General features: G+C 37.0%; 1 protein-coding gene across 1 annotated transcript; it reads left to right on the top strand.

The window, feature by feature from the left end:
* Positions 1 to 175: 175 nt before the first annotated feature.
* LOC135470245 (ankyrin repeat domain-containing protein 13C-A-like) lies at positions 176 to 14,980 on the top strand. The gene is made up of 13 exons (XM_064749064.1): positions 176 to 279; positions 3,545 to 3,586; positions 5,265 to 5,369; positions 5,584 to 5,715; positions 6,803 to 6,869; positions 7,428 to 7,572; positions 8,215 to 8,346; positions 8,628 to 8,695; positions 9,077 to 9,164; positions 10,241 to 10,390; positions 10,791 to 10,819; positions 11,571 to 11,671; positions 12,564 to 14,980. Exons 1-13 carry the CDS (start codon positions 177 to 179, stop codon positions 12,695 to 12,697), a joined length of 1,296 nt encoding a protein of 431 aa, XP_064605134.1. The 5' UTR covers position 176; the 3' UTR covers positions 12,698 to 14,980.
* Positions 14,981 to 15,164: the final 184 nt, after the last annotated feature.

Below are 15,164 nucleotides of genomic sequence, written 5' to 3'. Positions count from 1 at the left end.
AAATGTACGACTCACATTGTGAATAAAGATTATTCGATGTGAATTAACTTTGTTGCTTTTTATTTTAACCATGCCACTATTGCTGTGTTTCTTAGTTAGGACCACTCCTCGGGAGCCTCATTCTTCATTCATGTGCACACTCGTACCTTTATGTACACTATTTGGTCCAAACAAAAATGGCGGACCAATTTCCTCTCCACGAAAGCGTTTTTAATGGAGACATTCGGAAAGTTTCCCAGTTGCTGCGAACACATGATGTTAGCCAGAAGGATTCACATGGTGAGTTGCTGCTGAAATAGCAATAGAAGGAAATCGTGAAAACAGATCTTCAGAAAACGCTTTTGTTACATTGTGTGGAGAAGGTTTCGGAATTAATTCGTCAACACAACCACACTAAGGACCAGTTCTCAGATGACAGTCCTAAATACGCTCCTTTGCACTTTTGGTTTTGTCTACTCTCTTATCTGTGTTCACTTTTGCAGAAAGCCTGAAGTGACAAGGGAATCATTGTTAGTGACATACACTTGATTGAGTACTGTCTAGCCAAGCCACAGTAGTCGATAGGCCGACAGTTGCACTTCTAGTTATACCTGGGACTAGTCCCAGGTGGCTACCTCAACTCCTTTCTCTGTGTTGGGCTGCCAGAGTATCGTATCCAGCAGTTGAACCAGTGGTAAGCCATGGGCCGATTCACGCCATGTCCGATTAGTACTTTCTAAACAAGGGGGCCTCCGTGACTCAGTTGGTTAGCACGCTAGCGCAGCGTAATGACTCGGGAGCCTCTCACCAATGCGTTTGCTGTTTGTCGAAGTCCAGTTCATCCTGGCTTCCTCTCCTGCAGTTCGTGGGAAGGTTTTCCAGCAGCCTGCAAATGGTCGTGGGTTTGCCCGGTTCCCTCCCACCATAATGCTGGCCGTTGTCGTATAAATGAAATATTCTTGAGTATGGTGTAAAATACCAGTCAAAGAAATAAATACTTTCTTAACAATGGCTGCAATTCAAAATTGGTGTCAACTTTGGCTCTTACTTCTCAGCTCACCTGGACATGCTACATCTCACACATATTCCACTTGGTCATCGCTAAAGCAGCAGCCATTTTGCCTTCTCCACAGTTATGGGCCTTGAAAAAGTTACCATTTCTAGATGGCCCACGCACGTTGAATCTGAAAAGACGAGCATAACGGCCGCTTGTATAGAAATTGTCTACCATCTTGTGGATAAGGGGCTGGTGTGCCATTACCGAATGGAATATACTTGGGATGTTGCGTGTGTGGGCGAACTGAGAGGTAAGAGCGAAGTTGACACCACTTTTGGACTGCAGGCATGTTTAGAAAGGACTTGTGGGACATGGCGTGAATCACTGTATGGTTTACCACTGGTTCCCCCTGTGGCTATGATACTCCACCAGCCCAGTATAAAGAAGAGTTGAAGTAGCCACCTGAGGCTAACTTGGGACCATAATATTACAGTTGTATTAGTCCAAGGTTTGACAGAGTAATTTGTACACCAGTCAAAATGTATGGCAATATCAACAAAATTCAGATGTCAAATTTACACCAAGCTTAACTTGGTCAATTCAGATTTAAGAAGGACTACATAAGAATATGTTCATTGGCTTATCTATAAATAGGCGCATGGCTAGATTGGTATACATGCAGCCCCAGATCTGCATACATTGCTATATTTAACTTTTTGTCAGCATTCCAGCGTTTAATTAACCTAACTTTTTTATGTTTTAACATATGTTAGTTAAGCTCTATTAGATTGATTATGTGTGTTATTTTGTTATTCAGTATTGCACTATGTCAGCAGCGTCAAGATTCATTGTAACTACTAGTATCAGAGCTTTGATTGTACATCATTCCCTTTTTTAAAGGTTTTGAGGTAGTTAATCACAATGAACACAAGACAAACTGAACATTATTGGTGGGTTTCTATGAATTGTAAATTAACTTTGATTTCATAAGCAACAATTTTTTTTTTGCTTGTAACAGATATAAATGGACTCGGTGTCATAATAAGTGTGTAAGAAACTTGCCACATAAGTTGTGTGTAAAGTAAAGCTGTGATTGTGCACAAAGAGATTTTATAGAATTCAACTCAAAATGATGCATTTTGAGAGCATTTAACTCTTTGAATGAAAGTATTTTGCATGGAAACTAAGGTTTTTATTGTTAATCCATTGTATGTTTGTTCATTTTACTTGTTAGTTTTAATACACCTTGATTCGTTTGAGCGATAATAATTTTCCGTAACAAAAATAGCTCTAGGCATAGTCCTGACAACATAAGTATGGTAGCCACAACAAATTCTGCATTATTACAGGCATGGAGTTCATCTAACTGAATCTAATTATCCATGCAAAAGCCATGAATGATGAAGGCATAACTCCACATTGGAAAAGTGTAGAAATAAAATACGTACATTGAAGATAGCACATACAATGTATTATTACGAAACTCAGATATTGAAACAACAACTACAGCTATAGTTTCACATGTGGTATGATCAAAACTATAGAAGAAAATGAGTTTGAAGGTAATCTTTGTAGTAACTTTGTATGCTAAATGGTTGAAGAAATCTCACAATTAACTGACAATATGCTAGTGAGCTTTGATACTTCATCAGATTTATTTATTTATTTGATCAGTGTTTTGCGCTGTATTCAAGAATATTTCACTTGTACGAGGACGGCGGCCAACATTATGGTGGGAGGAAACTGGGCAGAGCCTTGGGGAAAGGTACCTCTTTGAAGCTGAAGGATATGTTAATAAGAGAGCCTTATGTTCATTCATATACAAGTACCTGAAAATGTTTTGCCTATATGCCACATCACATGGGAAATGTTTTATGAAAACCAATTTATTACATAAAATAAATCACTATTATATATAATAAAGTCTTACACCTCTGAAAATTTGATTTTCATTCCTCTTACCAAAATGCTTGCTGCTGTCATATACATATAAGTGAAATGTTCTTGAGTTATACTCTTTACAGTGCATATGTTGCTCTCTTCCTTTCGCTTTACATCATTACTGAAAATAACAAATTTAGTACAGAAATCTTGAACAACGCTGAGGTCACTAGAGTCACGATGATGAGGCAGAAATGATGCCAGAAAACACAAACGATCCATCTCAACCTTTGTCTCTAATAATACTTTATACACAGGCATCATCTTCATCTAGAGTGTGCATGACATGATTCTAACAAAAACCTAAAACAATTTTAATTATTGATGAATGCTGATTAAATTGGACCGTGGGAGGACACAAGTAATGAGGCAAAGTCTAAACAAGCCTATCTTTGTCTCACAGGCAACGTCAAGCTTGTCTCTTTGTGGCAGTGATGTTAAGTGAAAGTTAGAGAGCACTGCATGTGCTGTAAGGAGTATGTTCTTGAGTGTGGTGTAAAACACCAATCAAATAAATAAATTGATAAGGACAAGATTGACCATGTCCGGGTTTCTATTTTGAATTATCCTTGGAGTTATATATGTTTTTTGTGTGCTAATACACATTTTTATCTTGTTTTTGTACAGGTAACACACCTTTACATCTGGCTGTGATGCTTGGTCACAAAGGTTGGTGTCTGTTAAAAAAAAAAGAAAAAAAAAAAGGGCACTGTTTTTAGTTTTACATATGGATGGGTTTGTGGGGAGACATTTATTACGCTCCATGTACTGGTACAGTCCCATCAGTCGACAGTTTATTTTCAAGACTCCCCTACCTTCACTGTTGTTGTGGTCTGCATGACATAAAGCAGTTGACTGCACTGACTCCTACGGCTGTTCACACATTTAGTGGTTCAAGTTCAACAGAGAGATCATTTAAGATCACACATCAGCTGCCTTCCAACCAATTAGAGAATATGACTTACACAATGATACTGCTCCCGTGCTGAAAGTTTATGCATCGTGCGTTGGAAGAGGCAATCAGTTAAATGTACTTGCTGTAGACCAGTGGTTCACTCCCAGTACTCTAGTTTCCTCTACCAATGAAATTGACTGCCATCACAGGCGTGAAAAATTCTTAAATACGGTATCAATCATTATAAATCATTCTGTCATTTTTGTTGTCATATTTATTTATTTATTTATTTGATTGGTGTTTTACGCCGTACTCAAGAATATTTCACTTATACGACGGCGGCCAGCATTATGGTGCGTGGAAACCGGGCACAGCCCGGGGGGAAACCCACGACCATCCGCAGGTTGATAGCAGACCTTCCCACCTCCGACCGGATTTGTTGTCATAGTATGCTTAGATATTTGAATGCTTTACTGTTGTATTTTTATATATTATTAAAGTTAGAACTCTTCTCTGCTGAATACCAAAACACAATTGACGTATCAACACACCAGTAATAAAAACGCCAACCAAATGTGTTCTCTTTAAAACTGCTTGATGAGTGAACATGTCAGGTAAAATGGCAGTGTCAACAAATATCAAGTATCTGAATTGGCTGATTTAGTATTATAAGTGGCAGTTGCCTTGGCTCAGATTATTTTACTTGACAGTGGTGTTGGTCATTTGTGTATATATTTTCAGTATGGCTATATCAGGAATCCTGTTTTTACTGTAACTGTGACAAGTACATGTATATGAACGAACAATGAAAAACTAGTATTCATAAACATATGCCCTTCTGCATGTACATGTGTTCAGCTTAAAACGCTGTTTTAATGTAGAACATATGTTTTATTAAAATAGTTTCCCTTGACTTGCTTTTGCTATCCTGTTTAAAAGGTGCGTTTTTAGGAATAAGCTGTGGTTAGGTGGGACCTCAGAAATTGACTAATGGCAAGTTTCTGAGTTAAAGCGGCAACTTTAATACAGAGTTTAATTTTGTTACCTGATTTTGGAAGTCCAGGATACATGTTATGTGTTTTTTTTTAATCCATTTGGAGGTAAATTAAAAATCCTGGCCCTAATTAAATACAATCCAAAGCTTTGGGGAACTCTCAAGCTGAAAAACATAGACTTCATTTAAGATCCCTCAACATTTCTGTGACTCTTAAAGGTAGATGTCATGAATTTTCACGTTCTGTTGCCCAGAAAATATTTGTCTCTGTCGTGACATAACCCACATACATGCACCGCATGCTTTAATAGGCAAGGTCCCACTTCTCATACTTTCACGACTCAAAAAATATTCTATTACTGGTCATAGTAGGTGTCATGTATCAAGGGAGGTAATTCAGAGCAGGCCTGTTGCTGTGGGTATGGCTGTCTGAACTCTGCTATAATGCCTGATTTCAGAATGTGTGCATCTGTTGCTGGCTCATGGTGCTCCAGTGAAGGTGAAGAACTTACAAGGATGGACACCTTTGGCCGAGGCTATCAGCTATGGGGACAGGCAAACAAGTAAGCCTAGCCATCTGTCAGTGAAAGCATACATGTACACATAGTTAAAGGGATGGTATTGGAAACTAATCGCAAATTTACAGCATGGAAATCTCAAGACAACATAAATCATGAGTTCAAGTCTCACTCGAGCAAGTATTTTCACTGGTTTAGAGATACATGCATAATCATTCATTCATTCATTCATATATAATGTTATGCCTTTTGTTTGTAGTAATGTCATTACTTAAGAAGTTAAAGTCACAATCAAGAGATGCTTTAGAAGACAGAAGACCAGCCCTCATACAGGCGCTCAAAGATCTGGGAGATTTCTACTTAGAATTGCGATGGGACTTCCAGAGCTGGGGTAAGATATCGTGAACTATGTTGTCCTGCAGAAGTTCCTTGTCAATGAAGATTTGTTTTGAATACATGCAGGGTTTCCATTAGGGCCGTTTTGCGCCCGGTAAACGAACCCAATCTCCCGGAAAAGCTACCGAAAACTCCCCCTCAGACTTAGAAAAAGTGAAATAAAGAAAGCCTTTTTAATCTCCTATATTGATGGTAATAGATAATCAAAGCACCAAACAAACCAATCTACACGCTCACCAAACTCTTGTGTATTTGATACATCACCGACAGCTCCTGTTCCTGCATCTTGTCAAAATTTCTATTTTTAGGATCTGTGTGTCCTAGACCGATGACCTAATGCACGCGGGGGTTGTGCATGCAGCACTAATGGCCCAACGTGCTCAAGCATAATAGCTAGAATGCATAAGCCTATAGTTTTAGCCTTCATTTTAGAGCTTTTTTGGCCTGTGATACCTAGAATGTTTCCTCAGGTTCACCTTGTCACGTCACACAAGTATTTTGAAAGGTTCTCTTGGGACTTCCTGGGTTACTGTGTTTATAGTTAGCTCCCCTTAATGTGTGTGGCACTGCTGTGATATTGACGATAAATGTTTCGGTTGCTCAGTCAGCCACTTTGGTTCAATAAGATTACCACATGGAACCTGTTCTGCCTTCAAATCAGGAGAGCGCACAAAGGGAGACTAACGACTAACTGAAAGTAGTAGTCTGTCAGTAACCTGTCTGTTGTTCTCAACATTAAGCTTGAAAAAGGCAGAAAATATTACCTTTGGAACTGTGACTATACTGAAACATCATCTTATTGCAATGTTTCAAATAATGTCAAATCCAATCCCCAAATAGCCTAGCCAACAGAAAATTCCAAAGGTGTACGTTTTTGCACCTTTACTTGTGTGTTGTGCATCTTCATGTAATTTGATCGTTGCTTGCTCCAAGACGGCTACAGTGAGCTCTCAACAAAATGGACGCAATCAGACATCTTCATATATTAAAATGTTTGTCATGTTTGACAGTGCTATTTTCTACACTAAAGTTTCATCTAAGGACCGATATTGAAATGTATCTTTTCTTGTGTCACTTTTCAGTTCCCATTGTGTCCAGAATGTTACCCTCAGATATTTGCAGAATACATAAAAAAGGTTCTTGTATAAGGTAAGCTATTGACAGAAGAAAAAAAATGTAAAAGTGTAGTACATATCATAGTTTTATCGCCACTGTGGCGTATGGCTGTAAATTAATTTTACTTTTTTTTAAATTTGCATATTTTGTAAATCTTGGCATGGAATTCTGTCTTTGTTAATCTCCGGGATGACAAATGTGTCAGGTGTCATTCATGGGATTCTTTGTTTTGTAATGTCAGTCATTGTGAATTTTCTCAATTTTTCCACAAATAGTAGGTGTCTGCAGTTTTAGAAAATGCCACCATTGGTATCATTTGATTTTCTGTTCTTATGCTTTAATTCATTTTTTTAATAGTTTTAACTCAACCTTGAATCTAAAAATTTAATGTGTGTATATTTGAATTTGATATATATTGTTGATGAACCTTGATAAAAGATAATCACAACCAGTATATTTTCAAACCCCTTTAAACGAGACCAGTGAAGTACCAAGTAAACATGTCTCCTATACATGTATTTAAAATGTTGTACTTGCACATTTTCAAAGGAAAATATGTAGTCTGATGAAAGTATTGTTGTGGTTTCACAGACTTGACACTACTGTCCTGGATTTCAATGGTATGCATTGGGAACGAGGGGATATAACATTTGTATTTAATGGTGACGCAAAACCTTCACAGTCTCTGACAGTTTTAGACAACAAACTTCATGTATTTCAGCGAATACGATATGAGGTAAGAAGTAAGAAAAATCAATGGGTTTTCTTTTCTTAATTTTTGTGTCAAACATCTTCAGTGCAAGAAGATTAAAAAGTTGACATTTCACAATTTTGTACTTCAAAAAACCAGATATGGGTCAATAAGTTATTCTATTGAAGAAAAGTGGGAGAAAATTTCTTGGCAATGTGTTCATAATTTCTTCTTTTTAGCCACAAAGTAAAGATGTGGCTTATGTCAGACCCAGGGTGTTGGCACTGGCATCCAATAACATGGACAACAATGTTAAAATGAATGATTGGAGTGATATCTTGAAAGTACTTCATGTATTGAGCTCAGGTTTTGCATGCCTGTAGAGTACAAGGAGAATGTTCCGTTGTTGAGGCACAGTGTACATATTAGTGACCCTAATTTACAAAATTCATGACTGTGTATTTTGTATCTGAAGCAGTGTTCAGGTAAATGTTAGAGGTGGTTTTCTGAAAGAGTAGTAGATGTAATAAGCTGAAGTTTTGCATTCATCTGTCCTCTACAGGGGACCTCTTTGGTAGCCAAGTCTAAGATTGGTTTTCAATTGCACTCATGATTACAATAATGCTAATGTTGGATTGTCATAGAAACAGCCAGGTCAAGCTAAAGTTGTTGATATTGTTGATGCAGGAGTCCGAGGCGGAGTTGGAAGATGAGGTTGACATTCTTATGTCCAGTGATATCATGGCAGCTCAGATGTCCACCAAAAATATTACCTTTTCTCGTGCTCAGAGTGGCTGGCTGTTCAGGGAGGATAAAACTGTAAGAGGAAGATGTTCACGGATGATGAGGCTAAGAAATTGATATTCAGAGAAGATAAAACTTATTGCTATTGCTGTTCTGTTTTTGTGTATTAAAACTGTAGGGAGTGAACATAACATCAAACGATGGCCGGAGTTGCTGGCAGACCTATACAGGCATAGCTATCATCAAGTTATCTGTTGTTTTAACCCTTTTGAAGATACAATTATTCTAGTATGAGCCCGTTGTACAACCCTATGGAGGCTTTAATCATATTTTGTTCAATATCTTTTCTTTTACAGGAAATGGTTGGAGATTTCCAAGCTGACTTTTATGCAGTAAATGGGTTGATATTGGAATCAAGAAAAAGGTGAGCTGTTTGTTTCTGGAAAATTTTCCTGAAAACTGTCCAAATCTCCAAAATTAATGCTCACTTAGCCTGTCCCTGTTACCTAAAAAAAGCTTGATAATTTCGATTTTTAACCATATGCCCCAAATGACCTAAAATTTCGCCCTCAAAAGTACAAATTTAGAGGCAAATAAATGTCACAAAATATTATTTTTGGTGGTAGAATATCATCCCATTTTCCAAGCAAACCTGAAAACAATAGACCTCTTAGAATCAGGGAAAATGATCAAGTTTGTCATGGGCAGAATTGATGGTCATTAAGGGGATATCACATATCTGGTACAGCATTCATCTTGTCAAGATTGGTTGCTGATTATATTTTGCTTTGTTTTTTTTTTACAGAAGGGAACATTTATCTCCTGAAGATCTTCAGAAAAACAAAGCTTTAATGGAAAACTTAAGTAAAGGAGCGCTTGTCGACAACTGTGATGTAAGTGCATTCATTCTATGAGCGTTGACATTATGAATACCACAGTAATGTAATTCTTCGATTTTTTTCTCATGGTGGCAGGGTGTTTATTCAAGTATATTCCTCAGGTATTGTCCTATTTTGACTGATAAAATTATACTTTTTGTGAAACCCTGAAGCTGGTCAATCCAGCCAAGGAAGTTTTGTCCCCAAAATCAAATCAAAAATGTGAATGAATTGCACTGACAGTTGCTCTTTCACATGCGAACGGTTGAGGAATTAAGGTATTAAAGATACATTGATGAATCCATTTTTGATGGGGGATGTTTAAATGACACTTGATTTTGTTGTAGCAGGAATTTATTTTGAATCATTGTTAAGTATGTAAACTATCCTAAAAGTTAACTTTAACTTTAATGTGTTACTTTAGGCACAAGAGATACTAGGCGGAAATATTAAAATGATAAGATGGATAACATATGGAACAAGAGCTATCATCTTGGTTCTAAAAGATTTACGATAAATAACACTATTAACTCGTATAAATGTCCTCAAAAAAACAAAATTTTCAGCAGTTTACAGAAAATTTTCCTGATTTTGTGGGATAATATTCCTTATGTGATGATGAAACAGACAGATGTGACATTGAGGAAGGCAGTAATGCTGGAATGTTGTCATGCACGTGTGAAAATATGATGCCAAGTGTTCTTGCATGCTGTCACACCGTCACCTGACAGAAAATACAATGCAATGTTTTTACAATTTTGGAAAGCAATTCAGGTGGTCATTTTTATCATTTAACCCTACTTTTAAGATATTCAGGTCTTGACATTGGAGTAGTTCTTTAAATGATACATCCGCTTGCAAAATATGGTAATTTTTCTTAGGTAATTCAAGCATTCAAAACAGCAAGTGTCACTTTTCCTCAGCTGATAGGATCAGCCTGATTTCCTGTAGAGGTTAGTCAGATATCAGGTATCTTGTATTTGTTATGCCATGAGAAAGCAGAGAAAATTCAGAATGTATTACTATACAACTTTGTGGAGAGAGAATAAGATGGTCTGTGTAACTGAGCACTGTGTTTGTTATGTCTGTAGATTGAGCGACGTCGTGCACTGACGCCACCCCCTCCCCCCAGGGTGTCCTGGAGAGAGTATATCATTTCACGGCCGGGTCACTCACCCTGCCTGGGGAGGATGCCTGTCTCAAAAGAAAACTCCAAAACCTTCAAAGCCACAGTAGCAATGGTGAGCTTACAATTGGTGCTCTTGTCTTTCTTTGTTTCTTAATGTACATACCTGAAATGTGGTTCGTTTATACTAAACTCATTGTATATTTTGTATTTCATTTTAAGCTCAGTATGATCACCGGTAAAAACTTCCAGATCAAGGATTTGAGCATTGGATAACTTCCCTTGTTTTCATTCTTATGCACAGCTTGTGTTTTTAGCTAACCCAACCCTCCTTCAGTGTCAGAGCTGCCTGTTAATTCTTAATTCTTCACCAGTCTGCTTGTAACACCAGCTCAAAACGAGAATGTGTGAACGAACATCATTTACTGAAAACCTGATAGTGTTTGTAATTTTTATGCTTATGTAAGTTATGTTTGAGTTTCAAAATTATTAATATTTTTTTTTTTTTTTTGCAGAGCACAGAATTCCCAATGACAGTAGAAGCGTGAGTACAGGATTTTATGTAGTATACAAACTGAATGTATTGTTTTTGTGCTAACCCCAAATTTTCTCTAAATTCAACATCTAGACACAGGAAATTCTTCTTCCGATACAGGTAATAATCCATTGGCATAAGTTACGAAACTCATTAGTTGTTATTTGTTAAAAGGTCATTTGATGTTATGTGCTTTAAATTTATGCCATTTTATACATAGGAAAATTATTTCAAAATTCTGCATTGGCTAGTACAGATGCACCCAGTAAGGTTGATTTGTGCAGAATTCAGTCTATAATTTTGTACGTATAACCAAAATAGCCTTCCAGATTGACTTGCAACAGTGACTTCATCACCGTGCTGTTAGTCTTAAGTGTGCCTGTCTCAATTTCAAACAAGATGTACGGTTTCCCATGTATGAATGCTGAAGTGTATGCATCACAAAAACCGTTACTGGATTGCAGAATGATGGAGTGAGACTGATTTGCTTTAGGTAATTAATGTACACTTCGAAGGCATGTTTCCCTAGTTGTTGCTTTGTTGTACTGAACTGTGGACGGTTTCTCGTAATGTTATGCTGGTTTCAAATACCAAGGCGACATGCCATCAATATGCATCATCATGGTGATTAAGCTAAGATCACATTACGACCCCTTCGAAAAACGGCCCTCAGGGGATGCAGAATTATCTTAAAAGGCACAGGAATATGCATCCTGAGCCGTAGATATTGCCTTTTTTAAAAGCGTACATTCTGTTTCAGGTTATTGGATGTCTTGGAGGTTATATCACCGTTTAAGCAATTCCAGAAGCTGAGGGAGTTCATGACCTCTAAGCTTCCTCCAGGCTTTCCTGTAAAAATAGGTAAGCTCACTGAGATTTTGTTTTGCTATGGTTGAATTTTTAGGGATCATGACCAGGGTGTTTTAGTCCACATGGCTCTGTGTTTGAATGTTTTTTACTTACAAATCTTCCAAAATTTATTTCTTTATGTATTTGATTGGAGTTTGATGCCGTACTCAGGAATATTTCACTTGAACGACGACAACTGGATTTGAGCTCTCAACGACTGCATTGGTGAGAAGCTCCTTTGTTATTGTGTTACGCTAGCATTCTAACCAATAGTCCTTCATGAAGTAACTTTCATGACATGTCTAGCAAAAGAAACCTGTCAAAAGGCAACATTTTCAAATACTAAATTGGACATTTATTCTGCTTTGTATCATTTACAATTTACCTGTTAGGACTTCTGAAGATTAATTGATTGATTGATTGACCGTGAAGAGATTTTCAGAGATACAGCAGCAAGATTCACTTGTGCTCAGACAAATGTGTTGAATTTCATAATTTTTCACTTTCAGTACATTGTGTGATTTCCACGTATTAATACTCTAATTCCTCAACCTTTTCAGACATGAAGGAGCAACTTTCAGTGTGATTTGTACACTTTTGTCATTTGCTTTCAGAGAGAAAACTACATTGGTTTTGTTGACCAATTTCATGACTTCATAAAACATATAATTTTATCAATCAGCACAGAATATTGTCATCAGAATATGCTTGAATAAACACCTTTGCAAACATCTGAAAAGGTTGAAGAATTACAGTTAACACTGAAAACTGAAAAGGTTGTTACTGATTCTAGATTGACTTGTTCCAGTAATTGATCTGTGTTATTATTGTTGATGTGCTTGTGTCTTTTGTCTCGAGTTGTTTGACAAAATTTCTGGAGTAAACTGTGTGTGTGTTTTCATAGAAATTCCAGTCTTCCCAACAGTAACAGCAAAGGTGACGTTTAATGAGTTTGAGTGGAAGGACGATCTGCCGGCGGCCATGTTCCTCATCCCGCGTAGCTTCCGGGAAGACCCCAACCGATTCCCAGATTTATGACTATTCCTCGAGATTAACTTCGTCCATATTTTAACCAGCATACGAGACTTCACCGACATCGCCGAGAGAGATAAATACTGCGGAGGCATGGATCTGACGGAAAACTGGCTGGCCTCAGATACAGTTGCCATGGACATTCCATTGTCAAACTTGGGCAATTCTAGTGCTGACATGACTTTAATATTTTAACACAGGTAGAGTGGTGAGAACTAAGGGAGGTAATAATGTAAATGAATCAGGTCAAGGGGAGGTAAATCTTAAATCAGGTCATTGCTTACATGTACAAGAAGCCTGTCAACGCACTCAAACAATGCTTGTCTATCTTGCTGCATTGGTGTCTTACAGTGCTTGTTTTTGTGAGATGATTATGTATGTGTTTTATACTTCTTTGTGGTGTGATAATTGGTCTTTCATAGTAGATTGCAAGTTTTTTTCTCATTCATAATTCAGTGCAGTGTATAGATAAGAACCACATTGTCTGACTGAGATAACTGTTTAGTGCCATACCATATTTTTGCTTTTTTTGATTTACATTTAGGTTTGTTTGTTTTTTCATAATAAATATATGTGAACACTGTTTCTGGAAAGCAGATTGAGATGTTTAAAAACCCTTGAAGCCATTGAAAATTTTGAGAAATTAACCTTGAAAAAGTCGTTGAGAATTTAACTTGAAAAAGTCTTTGAGAAATTAACCTTGAAAAAGTCCTTGAGAAATTAGCCCTGAGAAAGCCCTTGAGAAAGTCAGGCATTTTGACAGCTCAGTTTAATATTGTTTTCTTACACTTCAACTTGAGTTTTGCTGTTGCAGTATCCATGGTATGACAACTGTCAAAATTTTATTTTTTGGTCCGATTGGAAATCAGCTAGTTCATATATCCCCAACAAAGAAATGACAAACTGTTCTTTACTAAATAGAATATAAGGCTTTGTCAAAGGTCCTATCCCAGAAGAAGTGTAAGACCGAGGTATATAAAGTCTAACTTCTTTGCTCAGAGCTGCCATATAGGTCTTGAAAAGCCCTAGAATATGCAGTTAATTAGACCCAAAGTCCTTGAAAAAGCCTCTTTAATATTCAGCTAATTGGCCACAAAGTCCTGGAACTGTTCGTGAAATTCAGGTAGGGAAATAGCATAAACTCAGGACCTTGGCGAATCCAACTTGTTTACAAGTGAATTCTTTGTTTACAGTTTGTTGATGACAGTTGAATGTTATAAAATTACAATATGACTCAATCCACCCCACACTGATTATTGATAAAAGCTTCCTTTTTTTTGGTATTTAACTTGCATACTTCAGCTAAGATTTACAGCCCCAAAACATTGGCTCGTGTTGAATACCTGCATGCCATTGATTGCGTGGATCTATTGCCTATACATCAATCAAAATCAAGTGCTTAAAATTAGATCATGTGTACATTCTCTTCTGGCAGCAGCCTGTGGGTGGTCGTGGGGTTCCCCAAAACTCTGTCCGGTTTCCTCCCAAAATAATGCTGGCAGCCATATTAAAAGTGAAATATTCACAAGTGCAACACAAACAACAATCAGACAAATAGGTAGATCTGTTTTGGATTGACAGACTTGCTACCTGTGGACGAAATCTGTGTTTTTGTAGCATTCCCTGCTAGAAAAACAAACAAAATGAATGACGGTGATACTTACGACATTTTAGTTATTGCTTTGCTGAATTTTATCTGCTGATATTAAATCACCTTCCCTTGCTGAGGAGACTTTTGTCCTGTTTAATTCTCATTTTCCAGAAATATTTTAACTATTTGAGTCTGGAGTATCAAAGTCACAAACTGGTGGTGTTGTTTTTAATCATGAAAAAAAATAAATAAATAAATACTGAAGTGGTTAGATTTTATTTTGTGGTTTTACTGTTTTTGATAGATTAGGTTTGTTTTAGCTATACAGAGCTTGTGCTGATGAAAATAGTTGAAAATATCTTCGCACTGTATACTATTTAGTGTGTTATCATCACGCATAAAGCTCATTACATTCACAGAAATACTAATGAAAGGTAAATTGTGTTCACATCACATTGTTCACACAAACATCACATTGAAGTGTAAATTTTTTTGTACATTTCATTTCTAGTGGTTTTTGTTTCTGCTTGCCTTTCGTTTATTCATAAATGTCTAAAGAATCGGCTTTCATCTCTATATTGTACCCAGTGGTCAGAAAAATCAACATAGATTTTTATTGCTAATATTAAATTTCTCTTGCTGCCATTGTATAAGTGAATAAGTGAGTACGGTGTAGAGCAGCAATCAGATAAATAAATAAAAAAATAATCAGATTGCTTAGCTGGTCTCCTGACCTTATAAAGACATTATCAAGATTGTTATTTCATGGCATGCATGCTTATCCGTCTATCTAACAACCCGCTATCAAGCAATGTAACTAGTCTGTCCGACAAACCTTTAAAGAAAAAACCACAACAGAATTCTGTCATAACTTGCAGAAAG

This window comes from Liolophura sinensis, chromosome 7, assembly GCF_032854445.1.
Source record: "Liolophura sinensis isolate JHLJ2023 chromosome 7, CUHK_Ljap_v2, whole genome shotgun sequence".
Taxonomy (NCBI): Eukaryota; Metazoa; Mollusca; class Polyplacophora; order Chitonida; family Chitonidae; genus Liolophura; species Liolophura sinensis.
The sequence above is the reverse complement of the archived record's forward strand: the minus strand, read 5'-3'. Positions and strand labels throughout refer to the sequence as shown.